General features: G+C 57.0%; 5 protein-coding genes across 5 annotated transcripts; 3 read left to right on the top strand and 2 right to left on the bottom strand.

Moving 5' to 3' along the window:
- Nucleotides 1-4: 4 nt before the first annotated feature.
- Nucleotides 5-2,513, bottom strand: ATEG_03937 (F-box and WD domain protein; the record flags this gene model as incomplete). The annotated part of the gene is made up of 2 exons (XM_001213115.1): nucleotides 5-2,187; nucleotides 2,282-2,513. The coding sequence occupies 2 exons, from the start codon at nucleotides 2,511-2,513 to the stop codon at nucleotides 5-7; spliced, it is 2,415 nt and encodes an 804-aa protein (XP_001213115.1).
- A 1,385-nt stretch (nucleotides 2,514-3,898) lies between these two features.
- Nucleotides 3,899-7,355, top strand: ATEG_03936 (Rho family guanine nucleotide exchange factor CDC24; the record flags this gene model as incomplete). Its single annotated transcript, XM_001213114.1, has 4 exons — nucleotides 3,899-4,876; nucleotides 4,941-5,189; nucleotides 5,766-5,952; nucleotides 6,004-7,355. The coding sequence occupies 4 exons, from the start codon at nucleotides 3,899-3,901 to the stop codon at nucleotides 7,353-7,355; spliced, it is 2,766 nt and encodes a 921-aa protein (XP_001213114.1).
- Nucleotides 7,356-8,542: 1,187 nt separating this feature from the next.
- On the top strand, nucleotides 8,543-10,207 carry ATEG_03935 (pyridoxal phosphate-dependent aminotransferase; the record flags this gene model as incomplete). Its single annotated transcript, XM_001213113.1, has 4 exons — nucleotides 8,543-8,624; nucleotides 8,737-9,212; nucleotides 9,276-9,561; nucleotides 9,618-10,207. 4 exons carry the CDS (start codon nucleotides 8,543-8,545, stop codon nucleotides 10,205-10,207), a joined length of 1,434 nt encoding a protein of 477 aa, XP_001213113.1.
- Nucleotides 10,208-11,763: 1,556 nt separating this feature from the next.
- On the top strand, nucleotides 11,764-13,107 carry ATEG_03934 (sucrase/ferredoxin-like domain-containing protein; the record flags this gene model as incomplete). Its single annotated transcript, XM_001213112.1, has 3 exons — nucleotides 11,764-12,132; nucleotides 12,217-12,885; nucleotides 12,925-13,107. The coding sequence occupies 3 exons, from the start codon at nucleotides 11,764-11,766 to the stop codon at nucleotides 13,105-13,107; spliced, it is 1,221 nt and encodes a 406-aa protein (XP_001213112.1).
- A 1,203-nt stretch (nucleotides 13,108-14,310) lies between these two features.
- Nucleotides 14,311-15,343, bottom strand: ATEG_03933 (putative C2H2 finger domain protein; the record flags this gene model as incomplete). Its single annotated transcript, XM_001213111.1, has 4 exons — nucleotides 14,311-14,851; nucleotides 14,919-14,986; nucleotides 15,043-15,234; nucleotides 15,290-15,343. The coding sequence occupies 4 exons, from the start codon at nucleotides 15,341-15,343 to the stop codon at nucleotides 14,311-14,313; spliced, it is 855 nt and encodes a 284-aa protein (XP_001213111.1).
- Nucleotides 15,344-18,073: the final 2,730 nt, after the last annotated feature.

The raw sequence follows: 18,073 nt of genomic DNA, 5'->3' as shown, positions 1-18,073 counted from the left end.
ATAATCACAGACTAGTAAAGAACTGACACGCCTCCTGGAGATCCTCGTCGAGTCCGGCAAAATCCCATCCGACGATGTAGGGGTCGGAACTGCCGCAGATGATCTTCCGGGCATCGAATTGGAGGTTAAACACTCGCGGGGGCTGGGGTGCGTTATGTCGATGACGGCGGTTGTGGCCCTCCGGGACACCGGCTTGGTTGGTCGTCGGGGCTTGCTGTTGGGGTTGGGCGGCGGCTAGGGCCGCTGCCACCGCCGCACGCGTCCGTGGCTCACGATGTGAGAGGATGGCGGCTGAATGGGCGTTTTGGACCGCGGCCTTGTACGAGAGTTTCTGGGTCACCGCCCACTGGTTCTTCTTGTCCTTTTTCCAGACGATGACATTCTCGTCGTAGGAGCCTGAGACGATTCGGGCCCAGCGACTGCCACCGCCACCAGGTGGGATGCGGGCCCCAAGGGCCTTGAGATCGCGCGGGTTGCGCGAGCCGGCCGTATTCTGCTGGTGACCGGCACGGCGCAGGGCGCGCGGGCCAAGGTCGACGGCAGCGCCGGATCGGCGGGCATCCCAAAAGTTGTTCTCGACGGCCAAAGCCTCGAGTCGCATGGTCTCTTCGGCGCCAGGGGGATCACCGAAGCCGGCTTGCACCGTGCGCACCAGATCACTATGGCCCTGGAGACAGGCGACCTCGGCGCCGGAGGCGTGATCGAAGATGCGGATTGTGTTGTCGTTGCTGCCGCTGATAATGCGGCGGCCGTCGAACTGGATACAGGCGATGCCCTTCTCATGACCCATGAGGGTCTTCTTGCACGTGCCGTTGTGGAGGTTCCACACCTTGATGAGACGATCACCGGACGCTGAGACAATCTCGTCTTCGTCCATCTGGACGGCGTTGACAGCCGTGCCGTGGCCAGAGAGTGCCATGAGGAGGGTGTATGGCGCCAGGGTTTGGAGGTGGCCGCGGGCGATGTCGGCCTCCAACACGGGCGAGGGAATCTTGCTCGTGTCGACAATGTACGAGGGGTACTCCACGCCGGGGGCGCGGGCCACCTGCGGGTAGTCTTTATCGGTAGGCATGAGGGTGGCGCGATTCCAGATCTTGATGAGTCTGTCTTTGGAACTAGTGACGAGGTAGCGCTTGTCGTATTTGAGGTTCAGGACGGAGTCGTTGTGAGCGCGTTTGATCTCGTGGATCTTTTCGCCAGTGGAGAACCGCCACATGATGACGTTCATGTCGCTCCCTCCGGAGATGATCAGGTCCTCTTCTGGGGAGGCATCGAATTGAAGACACAAAACTGATCGGGCGTGGCCAACCAGCGGAGGCCGGCACAGTCGTTGGGTTTCGAGATCCCACACGCGAATGGTCGTATCGCGACTTCCGCTGACGAGCCACTTGCCGGAGAATTGGATGCAGTAGACAAAATCCCGATGACATTCGTCCATGTGCGAGGGATGGGGGAGCTGAAAGTTGGAGAACCGGCCCTTGGCCCAGTTCTCTTCCAGTCGCCAGCGCTGGTGGTAAAGGTGGAGCCAGTTGATTTTCGCGGTGCCGTTGGGCATTCGCAGCAACAGCGGGGATGATGGGGACCTTGCAGAGCGACGGCCCGAGATCGAATGGCCGTTGAGTTTGGACAGCGATGTTCTGCGTCGATTGCTGGGCGCTGAGACCAGGGAGCCGGCCGTCGCGACATTGGAGGCGTCGCTCATCAAATGGTCTCCCTCAGGGTCGGCCTCCGGAGGGCCTCCTCCTTGCTGCCCATCATCCAATGTGGTGGCATAGCTCTCCAGCGACTCGCTTGCCCGGGAATCCAGCCACGTGGGAGGGACGCGTTTCTTGTGCTTCGGTTCGCCGAGGTCGGTATCGGAGTATCGGGATCGCGATTTGCGGGATTGGGGGGAGATGGGTCGCGAGTGTTCGTCCTCGTAGGCGCGAACAGCGTCGATGTCTATCCGCCATCCTTCACGAATGTATAACTCGCGCCAGAGTCGCGGATCGCAGATACGTTCCCGCCAAGCGCGAGAGGCTAAGGAGGCCGTCAGGAGAGTCTGGGGGTCTAGGTAGCAGAAGATCTCGAAGGTGATCTCGGGGGGTAGTTTGAGAACGGGGTCCATGTGGAGGAGAGGGGTGATGCGGTCGACGATGGCGGCCAGGGAGGAGATTTGGAGGGTGCGCAGTAGACTGTAGGCGAGCTCTAAAGGCCGCGATGGTCAGTCTTTATCTCGGGCGACCGACAATCATTGGGGCCGCAGCAAACGAGCGGCGGGAGCAACAGGGACTGAACTCACCAGCTCGGTCGGCCTCGCTCTGGGCTAGAAGCCAGTCTGGAAGAGTCATCCCATCATCTGCCGACAAGTTCTGTGAGGAATTGTCGAGATGGCTCTTGGGTTCATCGGAGTAACCCTCGTCGAGTTTGAATGGGGTGGATGAAGAGGGAGCGGTGTGATGGTGGTTGGGGCTGGCGGCGGCGGCGGCGGCGGGTTGGAGACGGGAATGGGGAATCGTTGCGTCGCCAGCCATGAGACCTGGACTGAGAAGAGATCCGAGGGAGGGAATGGGGCGGATTATGGCTGATGATTCTTCATGAGGTTGATGGCAGCGTGGAGTAGATCGTGGCGATGGGTAGCTGTTATGAGTGGGGAAGGGAGGGGGATTTAGATGGACTCTAACACGCGGAGAACAGAATGAGGACGGGGGTGAGACGAGGAAGGATAGAGAGGAGGGAGAGAAGACGCAGGATGACGAGGGTCGAAGTTGGAGAGGATGGGGGGAGAGGAAGAGGAAGAAGAGATGGTGAGAATGAGGTCGTTGGGAGGTTTCCGGTTTGGGATGTTGTTTTACCATACGGTAACCTGTCATCTCCATACCTCCATAGTACCCTGGGGGGGTACCTCCAGGTACTTTTACCTACCTAGGGAAGCTTTACTTGAATAAGCCATAATGTCTCTCAGGGCTCTCCAAAAGAAATCTTTTTATTTCTGTAGTCCCCTCTTGGGGTACATCTATATTCCAGTCAAAAAGTACAGCCCATCCATCCATCCCAACCAAAATACGCAAGGAGAGCGGCTGTCCAGGTTTCTCCTGCAGATGAACCTCGGTACCTATGAACTAACTATTCGTCGCTGGGAGAAATGGCATGGATAGAGAGTTCTCTGCAGGCGGCTGTTCCCCGCCAATAACCAGGTGTAACGGGGATCTGAATCGTTGACTGTCTGATCTATGAAGATTGAGTTCCGATGGAGACCAATATGCGCAGTCGCACACCATCCATTCGTTCCACCCTTTAGGCATTTGGACTCCAACCACCTACCTCCACATCCTCTCTTCTCTGCTCATTCTTGTACTATGCTCGTCTCTTCCTCTCTGGCTGCAGATGCAGATGCCCCTGCAAGGAGGTCAACTCCATAAATATCCTCCGCGATTAATCATCGTCCGTGACTCAGCAGTTCGCTCGGGTTCAGTTCTCTCAGGACAATCTGCTATAATTTCTTATCTTATTCTTCTCCGGCGCAGGAGTCGGCCACTCCTGAACTACGTACTGCTGCGACTCCACTTGATCCGTCTAGCTGCTCGCTTGTTGCGCCATCCATCCCGCAACGGTCCACTTGATCCATGCTCGACTACTCGACCCTCTTCCGCCTCCTCCTTGTACAACCTCACCTTTTCTTCTCCCTCTCCTCCTCTCCCTCCTCCTCCTCCTCCTCCTTCTCTTCTGCATCGCTTCTCTCCCCTATCCCTCCCGCCGTCTGCTGTGCAGAGTCCCTCCTATTTTAATCTTCTTCTTCATTTGTTCTTTTTTTTACTTTCCTCCCTTTCTTCTCCCTTTCTTCCTCCCCCCATCCGACCACGACTGACCTTCCCCCGTCCTCCCCTCCCCCCCACCGTCCCCGTCGACGGAAGTCGAGATGGCCGACGCCGCAATGTCTAACGGCGCTCCCATCGCCGAGGACAACATCATCAACCGTCGCGGTGGTGAGTCCATCTATCAGAGCTGCGTCAACCTCAAAAAGCGCCTCGCCGAGCTCCCGGATTTCCTCCCCCACATTCAAGAGATGGAGGAGGCCGATGCGGCATCCGGCAACGATGACCCCGTCGCCTCCCTTTGGAACTGTCTGCGCAATGGCTACCCTCTCTTGACCATCTACAATGCCTCCAATCCTGAGGAACTCCTGGACGTCGATCCCCAAAAGGTCCCCGAGGCCAAACGCCCCAAAGCCGCCACGTTTAAGTTCCTCCAGGCCTCGCTGCAGGAGCTCGCCTTCCCCCAGCAAGATTGCTTCCTCATTACCGATCTCTATGGCGACAGTACCACCGGGTTCACAAAGGTTATCAAGATGGTGAATCGGGTCTTGGACATTCTGGAAATGCAAGGCCAGCTGAAGCGACTGTCCGACATCACATCGCTCGCCCCCGTCAAGGGTCCTGGCGGCAAGCTGACCCGCCGCGAGCACATCCTGAAGGAGCTGTTGGAAACCGAACGCGATTACGTCCACCACCTGCAGAACCTACAGGCCCTGAAGAAAGAGCTGGAAGAAACGGGTGCCTTGACCGGTGATGCCAGCCACCAGATTTTCCTGAACCTGAATAATCTGCTCGACTTTGCCCAACGATTCTTAATTCGCATCGAGCAACACTACGCTTTGCCCGAAGAACGCCAAAACTGGGGTGCGCTCTTCATCCAGCATGAGGAAGCCTTCCGACAGTACGAACCCTTTATCGCGAACCAGATGCGCTGCGACGAAGTATGCTTGCGGGAGTGGGATAAAATCAGGATGGCCCCGCGGTCCCTGGATCTACAGCAGATGGTCGCCCAGCCCTCCACGTTGAACGGCTTCTTCGTCAAGCCGTTCCAACGTCTGACCAAGTACCCGCTGATGCTTACGGTGCGCTTCCCCGGCCGGCAGATTCGCGCCCTCCCCGCGACAAACCCGACTAATAGCTGAACAGGAACTTCGGAAACAAACGGAAGACCCCGACCTCCAAGCCGACATCAATCGAGCCATCGATGCCATCCAAGTGGTGCTCGATTCCGCCAACGATGCGATCGACAAGGAACACCTGGCTACTGCGTTTATGGACCTCGACGAGCGAGTGGATGACTGGAAGTCGCTGAAGATCGAGTCTTTTGGCGAGTTGCTTCGCTTCGGCACTTTCACCGTCATCAAAGGCGACAACGGCAAAGATTCGGAAAGAGAGGTGTGTACCCTTTCTATCACCCACTGTTATGAGGATTTTTGGCCTGCGAATCTCGTTTATCCCGCGCGATACGGCTTGCACATGACTTTAGATCTCGCCGAGCTTGCCTCTTCGCGGAAAGGGTTTTCCCGCAGACGAAGGACACTGTCGGCGGAGGATTTCTTGGGCCTGTCAAGCCGATCGTCGATACCGGGTTCGCCCCTGTCAACTGCCCACAATAGCTCCCTTTCCCTGGCCACTGGCCCCACGTCCCCCGGACCTTTCCTGGCATTGAATCCCCGAGATTTGGTCAATGGTCTTCCCACTATTTTGGGACTCACCTTGCCCTTCCCGTGCCCCGGATCCTGCCCCCACCCCTCCTGCGCTGTCCTGCAGCACCACCTGAGCTGCCCCGTGGCCCCAGACCGATCCCTGAAACGCGCATCCAATCCCTGTCCTGGCACTCTGCGTGATGTCTCATTCGTACCATCTGCACACTGATACCGTTTTATTTCTTCATTGGCGCAAAGGCCTACAAAAGTTGGAAGCATGATCGCTGACGTTCTTCGGGGGGTCTTCCCTCTTCTTCGCTTCTAGTATCACATCTACCTTTTCGAACGCATCCTTCTCTGCTGCAAGGACATCAACCCCAACAAGCAGAAAACGAAATTGATCGTCAGCAAAGACAAGCAGGCCCCGACGATCAGGGGCAAGCCGCGCCTTCAGCTGAAAGGCCGCATCTACATGGCCAATGTGACCGACATTGTTTGTCTCCAAAAGCCAGGTACGGAACTATAGGCATCCAACCACTCTCCAACCACTAATCACCTTTTAGGCTCTTATCGCATCCAGATCTTTTGGAAAGGCGACCCGGGCGTCGTGGACAACTTTATCATTCGCTACCAGAATGAGGATGTCATGAAGAAATGGTACAGAGACATCGATAACCAGCGAGCCATTCAAGCCGAACATCGCAGCACCCGCAGCACTGGCACGTCGGAAACCGAGTTCACCTACATGAAGGGCATGGCAAACATCCCGAACCCCTACCAGCAAGAATATGATGCCGAGGAGCAAGCCAAGGAAGCCGCATTCTTCTCCGAATTCCCCATGAGCCGCAATGCTTCTAGTACCAGCTTGCGAACCCGGTCGGCCACGGGTGGAAGCGGTGGCTCTGGCCCGCCACTGTCGGCGGGACGCCCCCCGCGTTTCCCCGTTCCTGACCCCAATCTCTCTGTCCACACGCAGTTCCCCGGTGGCAGTATGTCGCCCGCCGAACGGAATATGAACTCGTACTTCTCTCCCGTCGCCGAAACGCCATCCACCCGATCGAGTTCACAGTCGACCGGATTCTCGTACGGCCGCCAGGCGACCCCCTCCGCCACCTGGAACGAGGAGCCAAACCGATATACCGCGCCAGCCTTGACCCGTGGCATGTCGAGAGACGGCACGAATGGGAACCTTTACGCCAATGGGGCTCCGAATGGACGAGGCACCCAGCGTCCCTCTCTTCCTCCCCTGTCGGGAGCCCCCGGTCAGGCACCGAATGGAATGGCGCAGCGCATGCGTTCGGCCAGTAGTCCCGACATCCACCATCACAACCCGGAATCGCGTCGGTACATGGGCGCCCATACGATGCAGACGGTGGACAACGTGCCGGTCCCGCCGATTCCCGCGCACATGGCGAGTATGAAGGCTCCCGTCAACCGCAGCCAGACCAACTCCCCCACCAGCAACAACCTTCCCATCCGACACGCGCCGCCACACCACCCCCCGACTCATTTCCACGAACCCCAGTATGCGGAGTCTCGAAGCACCCCACCTCTTGCGGAGCAGCCGACGTCACCGACCAGTCACGAGCCCGAAGAGGATCCGCCGATGCCCACGCAGCTCAAGGCCAAGGTCAACTTTGACGACAACTATGTCACGCTGGTGATCGCCAGCAACATCATGTTCCGGTCGCTGACGGACCGGGTGGATGCCAAACTAGCTCGGTTTACGGACCGGTCGATTGGAAACAAGACGGTGCGACTCCGGTACCGGGACGAAGACGGCGATTTTGTCACCATTGACAGTGATGAAGCCGTTCAGCTGGCGTTCATGGAGTGGCGCGACCAGCACCGGGATATGCTTGCGCGCGGTCAGGTGGGCGAGATCCAGCTGTACTGCCAGGTGGTGGACAATTAGATGGGACTGCATTATGATTTTGATTTTTGCATTTGTTGTTACTGTTACCCCCCATGGTTTTGTTGCATTCTTCTCTACAGACCCATTCCTTCCTACGGAAGCAGGGAGGGACCCCATTTCCAGAAGTCGCCGGCGCCATCTCCTGGGTTCCCCGAATCTCTCTCACTCTCCCAACTGGATTGGCTTGAAACCACTGGTGGAACCATTTGATTCGATTCTCATACACAACGGGGGAGAGAGCGGGCCGTGAGTCTTCTGAGTTTTTTCCCCTATTCCTTTATGCTTGCCTTGCGAGGCGTTGATGATTTCCCCCCACGCCCTCTATTTCTTGTTGATACTACCTGAAACACCGAGACACTGATGATGACTGGCTTTGATGGATTTTGGTATGCGTGAAACATTTGCCCTGCTTCATTTGTTAGGATTCCTGCGTGCGATGTCTCTGGCCATGACTGCATGATGTATGTATACTGCTGTTCATGATTTGAGCAGATTGATTTTTTCTTTTTTTCTTTTCTTTTTCTATTTTTGTGTTTGGCGAAGAAGATGTATAGTGCGACTTGATTCCCCTGTTGAGTGATTGCATGAGGATTGATTCTATCTATATTTCTATCTCGACTTCATCTACTCCTAGATCTCTCCGTGCCGTTATCGCAGCGCCTGTCCAGACTTTTGCTCCCCTTTGTTCTAATTTTTCTATCGGATCCCCGCCGAAACGGCTCCACCGCAGTCGATCGGGACTGAAATCGGCGATGCGATGCCGAATCGCTGAGGAGTAATTTGCTTTTTTTCGTAGCGTCTGGAGGGCCTTAACATGCGGCATTTTCTCATTTGGAGTCGTATACGATTCTATTCTTATTCTAGGCATAACTGTGACCATCGCGACCGCTATTTGGAGGCGGTGCGCGATTATTCCTCGTCTTCCAACTATAGCGGGACCAAATTTTCCCCTTCTTGTTGGGATTGATGGATTTCTCTGGCGTAAGAGTAACTATTTAACACCAGCCTTCTGCTGCCTGACCGTTCTTTCTTCTCCAGCTCCAGTCTTTTTCAGCCTGACTTTCATTTCCTCTTCACCCGGTTGTTCGTCTGGGGAATCTCTTCAGCCAAGACATACTATATATCCCACCAGCCTCGTTCAGCATCATCTCCAGTGATCCCCACAGCTGCACTGCAACCGCCAAATCATGTCGTTCTCCGGTCGCCGTTTGAGCATTCTGCGCCCGTCGAATCGTCGCTTTTCCATTGGCAAGGAATTGTCCGAGAATGGTGCGTCTTGCCTTCCCCCGACTGGTACTGCACTGCGGTGTGCGACATACATTCATCTGCCACTTCCACCGACCAGCAAAAAGCCCAGAACGATACTGACTGGCTCTCTCAGAACTGCGATCCGAAACCCATCGTCAATTCCGAACCGCGCACGAAGGTCACCGCCCGCATGCCGGTCTAGACGCCTCTCGTGCCTCAACCGGTGTCGTCTGGTGTACGGAACGCGCCACCGAACATGGTTATGCGGAGGACCCGTCCTCCTGGGCCAATCTCGGCCAGGGTGCTCCTGAAGCCGACGACGAGATCGAGGGCAGTTTCCCTCGTCCCACCTCCATCCCCATCACCTCCGCCGCCCGCGAGTATGGTCCCACGGCCGGTATCAAACCCCTCCGTGCCGCCGTCGCTCGTCTGTACAACGAACACTACCGTCAGGGCAAGCAGAGCCAGTATACCTGGGAAAACGTCTGCATTGTGCCCGGTGGTCGGGCTGGTCTGATTCGGATCGCCGCCATTCTGGGCAATTCGTACCTGTCCTTCCCCATCCCCGACTACTCTGCATACTCGGAGATGTTGACTCTGTTCAAGAACGTGAGAATGCGTCGTCCCAGACGGATATGAGGTGCGAACGGGATCAGCTGATAGTGTCCTTAGATTGCTCCCATCCCTATGCCTCTTGCGCAAGACGACCACTACCATATTCATCCCGATAAGATCGCCGAGGAGATCGCCCGTGGTACCTCCGTCCTGCTGACTTCCAACCCCCGTAACCCCACGGGACACACCCTGTCCAACGAGGAATTGATCCGCATTCAAGACATCTGCCGTGACCGCGCGACCCTGATCCTGGATGAGTTCTACGGCGGCTACAACTACACCACCGACTGCGATGGCTCGACCATTAGCGGTGCTTCTAACGTGGAGGATGTGAACAAAGATGGTGCGCTTGAAACTGTTCATACTCCATTGTCAGTCATGCATGACTAACTGTCACAGATGTGCTCTTGATTGACGGCCTGACCAAGCGCTTCCGTCTTCCCGGCTGGCGTATCGCCTGGGTGGTCGGACCCAAGGAATTCATCGATGCCCTGGGTTCCGCCGGTTCGTACCTCGACGGTGGTGCCAACGCGCCGTTCCAGGAGGCCGCCGTCCCCATGCTGGAGCCGTCGCTGGTGCGCGCAGAGATGAAGGCGCTGCAGCAGCACTTCCGCGAGAAGCGCGACTATGTGCTGAAGCGGCTGCACGAGATCGGATTCCGGGTCAAGGATGTGCCCCAGGCCACGTTCTACATCTGGCTGGACCTGACCTCGCTGGAACCCCCTCTTCCTCCGAAGGCCAACATCTCGGACGGGCTGAACTTCTTCAATGCCCTTCTCCGCGAGAAGGTCATTGTGGTGCCGGGTATCTTCTTCGACCTGAACCCCGCCAAGAGACGTGACCTGTTCGACAGTCCTTGCCACCACTTCGTCCGTCTCAGCTACGGACCCAAGATGGATGTCCTGAAGAAGGGTCTGGATGGAATTGAGAACGTGGTGCGTCGCGCGCGCGAGGAGTTTGCGGTCGACGAGGTGGCTGTGGATGATTGAGGGATGAGTTTGTTGTGCGCTGCATACTTTAATGAACGTAAATATTAATCTTATTTCTATATAGACTGGCGGAGTGCGACCATGCATAATTTGCGTTTCGTAGATTCGTAGAGGACTGGCTGACCACGTGATGTGGAGATTCCTAAATCGGACCTGAACCGACATCATCGACCCCCCGACGACTTCCAGACCGACCAAGCAGACCTGCACGAGCACCGGCGGCATGTGCAGGAAGATGCGCCCGCGAATATGGCCTGGAACCCGTCCCGTATCCTGAACTACACGGTGTTCACTTTCTTCGCCGTGATCCTCTTCCTCCTGATCATCCTGACCCCGGTCGATGCGATTTACCAGTGCTACATCACGCAGCGCCTCACCAACATCTTCATCATCACCGGCGCATACGTCGTGACCTTTATCCTCGCCGTACTGATCTACGCGACCCGCATCTACACCAACCGCAGCGCCTTGTCCGGCATCCCCAAGGCCTGGATCCCCATTGAAAAGGAGGATGTCGGGAAAAGCGTGCGCCGCCTTGTCGTGGAAGGCCTCGCGCGCAGCGCCATCATCACCTACCAAGCGCGCCCGCGCGACACCACCGCCGACGGCGACGCCTTTACCGACTACGAGATGCTCCTCGTGGACCGCGACCGGCCGCCCTGGGGCGCCGTCGAACACCCGGGCTGGTCCTCGCCGCAGTCCCCCGATCTCCCGGACATGCCCTACGACACCGTCATCCACGAACTGCCCAACCTCGTCGAAGCCAAAGCCGTCTCGCTCGCGCCGCCCGACCCCTTCCACGCCGCCAGCTCCCCCTTCGAGCCGTCCGTCCCGGACACCCGCGTCGTCGACATCCTCCGCCGCCCGGCCTCCATGGGCCTCCGCGAATACCTCCAGCACCTGGCGCGGCTGAACGTGGTCCGCCGCCCGGACATCAGCGCCGAGTTTCTCGCCCGGTACGAGCGCGCGCGCTTCTCGGCCCACCGCCTCCGCGAGTCCGACTTCCGCGACCTCATGCACTGCTTCGCCGAGCTCCTGCGCGACATGCGCGCCCTCGACGCCCGGATCGTCGGCGACCTCGACCTCTCCCGCCACCATGGCGGCGGGCGGTCCTCGCGCGGAGACACAGGGTCCGTGATCGGGCCGTCGGACTTTGGCGATGCAGCGTACGACAGCGAGGCGCTGAGTCTGCGGCCGTTGTCGACACGGTCGACGTGGGAGCGGCTGCCGCGCACGCCGTCGATGCGCTCGCTGCGGCCGGTGCGGTCGAATGCGTCGGCCAGCTCGGGGGGGAGCGTGATTCGTCTGGCGGATCCGCGGTCCGATCTGCCGTATACTATAGACGCGCGACGATAATGTACATAGCTAGCTTTTGTAGTAATACACGTTGGAATTGCCTAATCAATAGGCTGTTGTCTGGGTATAGACTCAAGTAACTCCGTGGCCTGACTAAGCCCGGATCGCATCCGAGCCTTGGCGGTTGATTGATAAGATCTGCCACATTCCCGTCCCGCATCAAATTCACAACCCCAACCTATCCACACAGTATCGCCACGATGCAGGCTTTCCTCCGCCGCGGGACGTCATTCCTCACGGGGTCGACAGGCGCGACGCCTGAGACCACCACGCCCACGGCCACCCCTCCGACAGAATTCCAAAAGGCCGCATCGCACGACACGCTGTTCCCCAAGACCGACCCGGCCGTCGACGGCGAGGCGTGTCTGCACGACTGCGCGTCGTGCACGGTGCGGTACCCGGCCAAGTTCGACGTCGACTACGAGGACACGCTGTACGGGAACGTGAACGGATGGGCGACGCACGTGCTCGTGGCGACGGGCAAGACCGACTGGGTGCGCGATGTCGCCGACGAGAAGGGGAGTGTGATGGAGGCGATTGAGCGGGGGGGTGTCTCGCCCGCGAACGGGGTATGTCTTCTTTTCCTTTACTTTCCGCCCGCTAGACGCGGGCGGATTGGATCGATGGGGGTGACAGGGTTGCTAACGGTGTAGACGCTCAAACTCTCCGCCTCCAACATGCCCGTTCCCGACGAATACCACGACACCGAAACCGACCAGCCCACGACCGTGCTCCTCCTGCCGGCCTTCACTATCGTCGACCACGTCACGCCCTCGCGCGTGCCGCTGCTCATCCGCGACTTTGTCGACCGCGCCCCCACCACCACCACGCCGTTGGGCGGGCTTCCCCTGCCCCTGTCCCTACCCACCGAAGCCTCCGAGACCGCGACGGAGTCGCCGCTACGGTCGCGCCCGTGTCCACACGCGGCGGTCATCCTGCTCTGCTCGCAGCGCACGCGCGACGCGCGGTGCGGCCAGTCGGCGCCGCTGCTGCGCAAGGAGTTCGAGCGACACCTGCGTCCGCTGGGGCTGTACCGCGACCTGGACGACGAGCGGCCCGGCGGCGTGGGTATCTACTTTATCAGCCATGTCGGCGGGCACAAGTACTCGGCGAATGTGATTGTGTATCGGCGGAGGAGCATCGAGGAGACCGCCGCCGCCGCCGCCGACGGGGCTGCGGATGGCGGCGCGGCGCAGGGCATCTGGCTGGCGCGGGTGCGGCCGGAGGACTGTGAGAATATTGTCCGGTACACGGTGCTGCAGGGGAAGGTGGTGAAGCCGCGGGAGCAGTTGCGAGGGGGATTTGATCGCGAACGGGGGGTGGTTAGTTGGTAGTCTCACTGCCTTATGGTATATAGATAGATGAACGATGCTCCACGAGTGCATGTGCATGTGCATGGTGATAGCATAACCAGGCGTCCAGTCCGTAAGACCGCAAAGGATCTCAGAATCGACTCCACCGCAATCCTTCTCGTGTCGGAGATGTCGGGGCCTAATTGGCGCACGCGGCTGGAAGATTCCACGGCATCTCACTGGCGGAAGTGACTTCCTGGCGAGGCATCAACAGACCAGTCGCAGGTCGCAGCCTCGGGGCGTCGTCACGGCTGCGCTGGCTGCATATGGGCCGGCGCAAGGCGCGAGGTAATCGCCGATGGCGTTATGAGCCGCCTTCCCATCTTTCTGTACTATCATCCTGACTATTGTGCATCAGGGAGTAATATTTCGAGTGGTATGCACTAGTATCGCCTAATCATGTAGGTCGGGACCAGAATCCGGTTTCTGGCCAGGGCTCTTGGCTGCAGCGACGGAGGCCGACCAGTCTGTAACCACGACAATCACATCTCGGTAGGAAGCGCTTCGATCAGCGGTTCGTACGGAATCCTTTTCCTGGGCTCGGGGCTGGGGGGCGCGGGTGGATCGGGTAAACCACGGTGTCCTTGTTTTCTTCTCTTTCGGGGGCGCCGGGGAATACATCCAGACGTCCTGAACGGTCGACTGGTCGAACCCTCGGAACAGAGTAACTATATCCAGGTACTCTGTACAACCTGATATACATCGATGTACCGTCGATCGCCAGCCATGCAGCCCGGTGGCGACATGCTTGATTCGTAACAGGCCACCACAGGCCACCGCCATCAAACCCTTTTTTGTTCGCCTTCCTTACGGTCGGAGGCACACACACACACACACCACACGAAACAACGCCTGCAGTGGCGCCGTCGCAGATAGGGCTAGTCGTTGCACCGACTGGCTGCGCTGGCGGTGGAGTCGAATCCTCCTTTCCAGCCGTTCCGTTGTCGATCCTTGGCTGACGTGGGGTCCGGCACAATGAATAGGGAGATTCTCCGTGGACGGGGAAAGGTGGTAGAGAGATTAGGAGCGGAATATATCCAAGTTGAATGGTCGGCCATGGCCACTACATAGGTATCAAACAAACGTCACAAACGCCTCCATACAGCCTTTTGAAAGAAAAGGGGGATATCACGTAGGAACGGGCAGGGCGGACAGCGACCCACAGTACAAAGCAGAGAACAGACAGGGCAAGCCCACAGAGCTCAAAGCAAACACAAGCAGAGATTCGTAAGAGGCATCATGATACACGGACGACTGGCCCGGACGGAGTCGACTCAGCCGGGACTGGGACCCGGCGCGACAGTCTGGCGTTATTCAAAACGTATACAGAACAAGACAGAGAGACCGACAGACAGTCTCCGACCTTCCCCGTTCCCCTTCTCTCGGACGATGAGATCAGCCCACCCCCAGGAACCCCCAGTCGGTGCCCTCGGGCTGGTTCAGCAGGCGCGTCTGCTGTTTGTAGGCAAAATTCTGGGGGTAGGTCACCATAAGCGCATGACCCTCGATGGGCGGGACGCCGGCCTGAAACGCAGGCTGAAACTCCGGCGACACATACCCCGGACGCGCGGATTCATACCGTTGTTGCTGCATCAGCTGCATGTACTGCTGCTGGGCGTGCTGCACATCCACCGGCGCCGGTGGCACGGGCATGCTGTGCGTCACGATGGGCGGCGGGGGTGCTGCCGCCGCCTCCTGCACGGCGGGCACCTGGGTGATCTGGATGGGCTGGGGCGGGTAGAATTCGTGGGTGGTGGGGGTGGACGTCGGCGGGTAGTAGGGCTGCTGGGCGAGCAGGTACTGGTCGTGGGGGACGGCGGTGACGGGCGGCTGGTAGGATCGATCGGGAGTGAGGTCTTCGGAGGGGGTGCGGTGCATGGCTCCGGGAGGGTGGGAGCGGTTTTGGTGTTTGGTGAGGGTGGTTTTGCGGCAGAAACTAGCGGTTTCTGGTCAGCCGGGGGTAGTCTCAGATGGACGGTCAGCTTCTGTACCTTCGCTCGCACATGGGTTCCTGGCAGATATACGGCCGACGGCCGGTGTGGATTCTGCGATGGCGCGCCAGACTCGAGGACTGAATGGTTAGCCGGACGGCTCAGTGGAGTGAATGGCGCCAGGATGAGCACGTACATCGGAGAAGGCTTTGTGACAACCCTCATGGTCGCAGACATGGGGCTTTTCGCCGGTGTGTGTCCGAGAGTGCACGGTCAAGGCACTCCGCTGGATGAAGCTCTTGTTGCAGTCCTTGAACATGCAGTGATACGGACGTTCGTTGGTGTGTATTCGATAGTGTCTGCAGAGGTCGGACTTGCGGTTGAAGGACTGACAGGAGTATTAGTATGAACGATCAGGCGAGCGACTGGCAACGGGAACATACTTTTCCGCAATCCTCCCAGGAGCAGTTGAAATCACGTCCGCTTCCTGGCGCCATGATGGTGGTAGACGAGAGACAGGAATGTTGAAATCAGTCACCAGATTCAACCTCCAGATCAGACCAACCGCACAGGAAACGAGCAACGGTGGGGAACGATTGAACAGATGGAGCCCGGTGGGCAGTGGAAAGTGGATCGAAGATAGATTAGGTGGTTGTTGGTAAGACGGCGGTCACAGTCAAGCCAAAAGCCGTGCGGAGAGCGTATCCACCATTGAATGGAATTGGAAATCGAAGGATCGATTGGAGGTCGAAAGCATAGTAATATAGGAGAAGGGGAGAGGGAGAAGAATGCACGACCGGGGGATTATTAGAAGGGTCTTAAGGTCTAGGAAGAGATACAAGATAGATCGTGGTGGGAATCTGCCGGCGATAGCATCCACGAGAATAATAACAGAGCCGAATCAGGCGCGACGGGGAGACAAGACAGAAAGAGGGGAAGGGAGAAGAGGGTAAGGTGAATGTGATACGAGCAGAGGCGGCAGATTCTGGGTTTGGATTCCGACCAGAAGGTCAGGATAGCCTGGGAGAGAGGAGAGGTAGAGAGAGAGGGAGAGAGGGAGAGAGGGAGAGAGGAGTAGAGTGAGGCGGAAGAAAGACGGTTTTATCTTGGAATGGACGAATGCTGCTGCTGATGGATGGATGGATTGGATCGATTGGGATGATTATTATATTTATTCTTTCCGATGAGAATTATTTCGATTTCTATATATAATCAATAATCAACAGAGAATAATAATTCCAATAATAATTCCAAGGTAATAATAATAATAATAACGATAATACTTTACTAAATTTACGCCATGTAATTTACCCAAAGTCAGTTAAGTTCTTTACGAGAGGAGAACTAACTTTGGCGACTGGCACTAACACTAACACTAACACTTGAGCCTTGGCTGTTGTAGCTCCATCGACCTTGTACAGAGTAGGTAGGTAGATAGATAGTAGGTAGATGAGTCCTGTCTGTGGATAGAGGCATTCGTATATTTTCACGAGAACCTTGGATCTAGAGCATTCAGCAACTAAATACCAGTAGGTACAGTCTTACAGAATGAAAATACAGGGAGACTGATGTATGTGCACCATCCACATCCCGTCGTCTCCTCCGGTCGTACAGGGAAGCCCAGGACTAACTTGGTTCCGCCAAGAATCTAGTATATCCGTTGGTCCCTGCTCATCGTGCCTTTCCTATCATTTGATTATTTCGTTAATTTATTATATTCTTTCCCTCAAATTATAATGACTCCGTATAATTTCGATTTAACACTCCTACCAACACTCTCCCCCGGATTGTTAATCGTGCAACGGTGACTGGATAGGGGATTCTGAGGGTAAATAACGATCGTAGGAAATCCTCATAGATTCATTGGAAAGAGGGGGCCCCGGTCTCCACCCTGCCTGCATGGGCCTTAAACTCGTCCGGGACTAGAGCTGTCAACAGCCCAATCACCACGCAGCCCCACCCTGAGCGGGCTGGCCCTGGACGGAATCCACTAGTTCCGTTCGGGAGTTAGCGCTGTCATCCACGGTATCCTTGGGGATTAACTCCATCTGGAGTAGTACTACTCCGTACTAGGCAATAATGTCTACCATGGTCTCCCTCCTTGGTAGCCGCCTTGGTCCCTACTCCGTACCTACCTAACCTAGTACCTAGTACGGAGTAGTAAAATCACCCCGGCCTCATGCCCTGGACAAGGCCAATCGACCTAGCAGATTCCATCAATCCCCGTCTGATAACCGAGTTACATCCTCGGTGGATATTCTCAATGCAGAAGAGGAATGTTCCAGGACAGGGGAAAACAACGCAACGGTGCCATCCGGCTACTAGTCTACTGCTGATAGGTTTTAGCCAACCACGATTAGTGGGAATGAGTAAGTGGAGAGAGAGGTAAGGTCGGTCGATCGTTCGCATCTCTCTAATTCTTGTGTCACCAAAGAAACGACCCAGTATTACTACAGAGTGCCTACCTTATGTAGGTACCTACCTGGGTAGCTAGGTACTTCCCTGGTCGTGAGTGAGTACCTGATACTTCAATCCAAAGACCGGATTCAAGATGATGAGGAAGGCGACCAAATCATCGAGCATCAGCAAGGGATATCTGCTTGGCACTGATCCGGACCCATCATGACCTTGATTCTTTCCGATGCCCGAGGTTGTCTCCCTCCAACGCTGGTATTACGCTGCCTCGTAATAATGGAGAGAGTCCAGGCTCAACCAACCCCGTACGATTACGGCGATCGTGCCCACTTGGCCCTCGCCCACCGTTCAGAAGCATTCTACGACTGGTCTTGGAAAGTCCATCACAGCGAACATACCAGTTCCCCTGGGAGGAAGGTCACTCCTCCAGCTGCCCCCACGTGGCGGTCTCTAACGCCAAACTCTCGAATCTCTCGTCCCGTTTGACCAGGCAATTCAGAGCGGAGACGAGGCAGCCTCTATCCTGCTCCACTCGGCGGGAGATGGGGATGGTCATGATTCAAGAAGCTTGCGGGAGGTCCCCTATTCCCGGGGGTTGGTTGAGCTAAAAAGCTACCAAGACCCTTGCCCAATGAAGCATCGGCCGTGGTGTGGTCTGGTCTGGATACAACGACCGACTCCAGATAGAGATCTAATTTCCCTGTCTCTGCCAACCAAACCTCCCTCAATCGTGGGACACGGGGGGTAGGGGAAGGGGGGCAATTGCATTACTACCCACATGGCCGCAATCAAACTCCGGGTCGGTCTGTTCC

Source organism: Aspergillus terreus, genomic scaffold (genome assembly GCF_000149615.1).
Source record: "Aspergillus terreus NIH2624 scaffold_5 genomic scaffold, whole genome shotgun sequence".
Taxonomy (NCBI): domain Eukaryota; kingdom Fungi; phylum Ascomycota; class Eurotiomycetes; order Eurotiales; family Aspergillaceae; genus Aspergillus; species Aspergillus terreus.
This window is presented reverse-complemented; position numbering and strand designations above follow the sequence as displayed.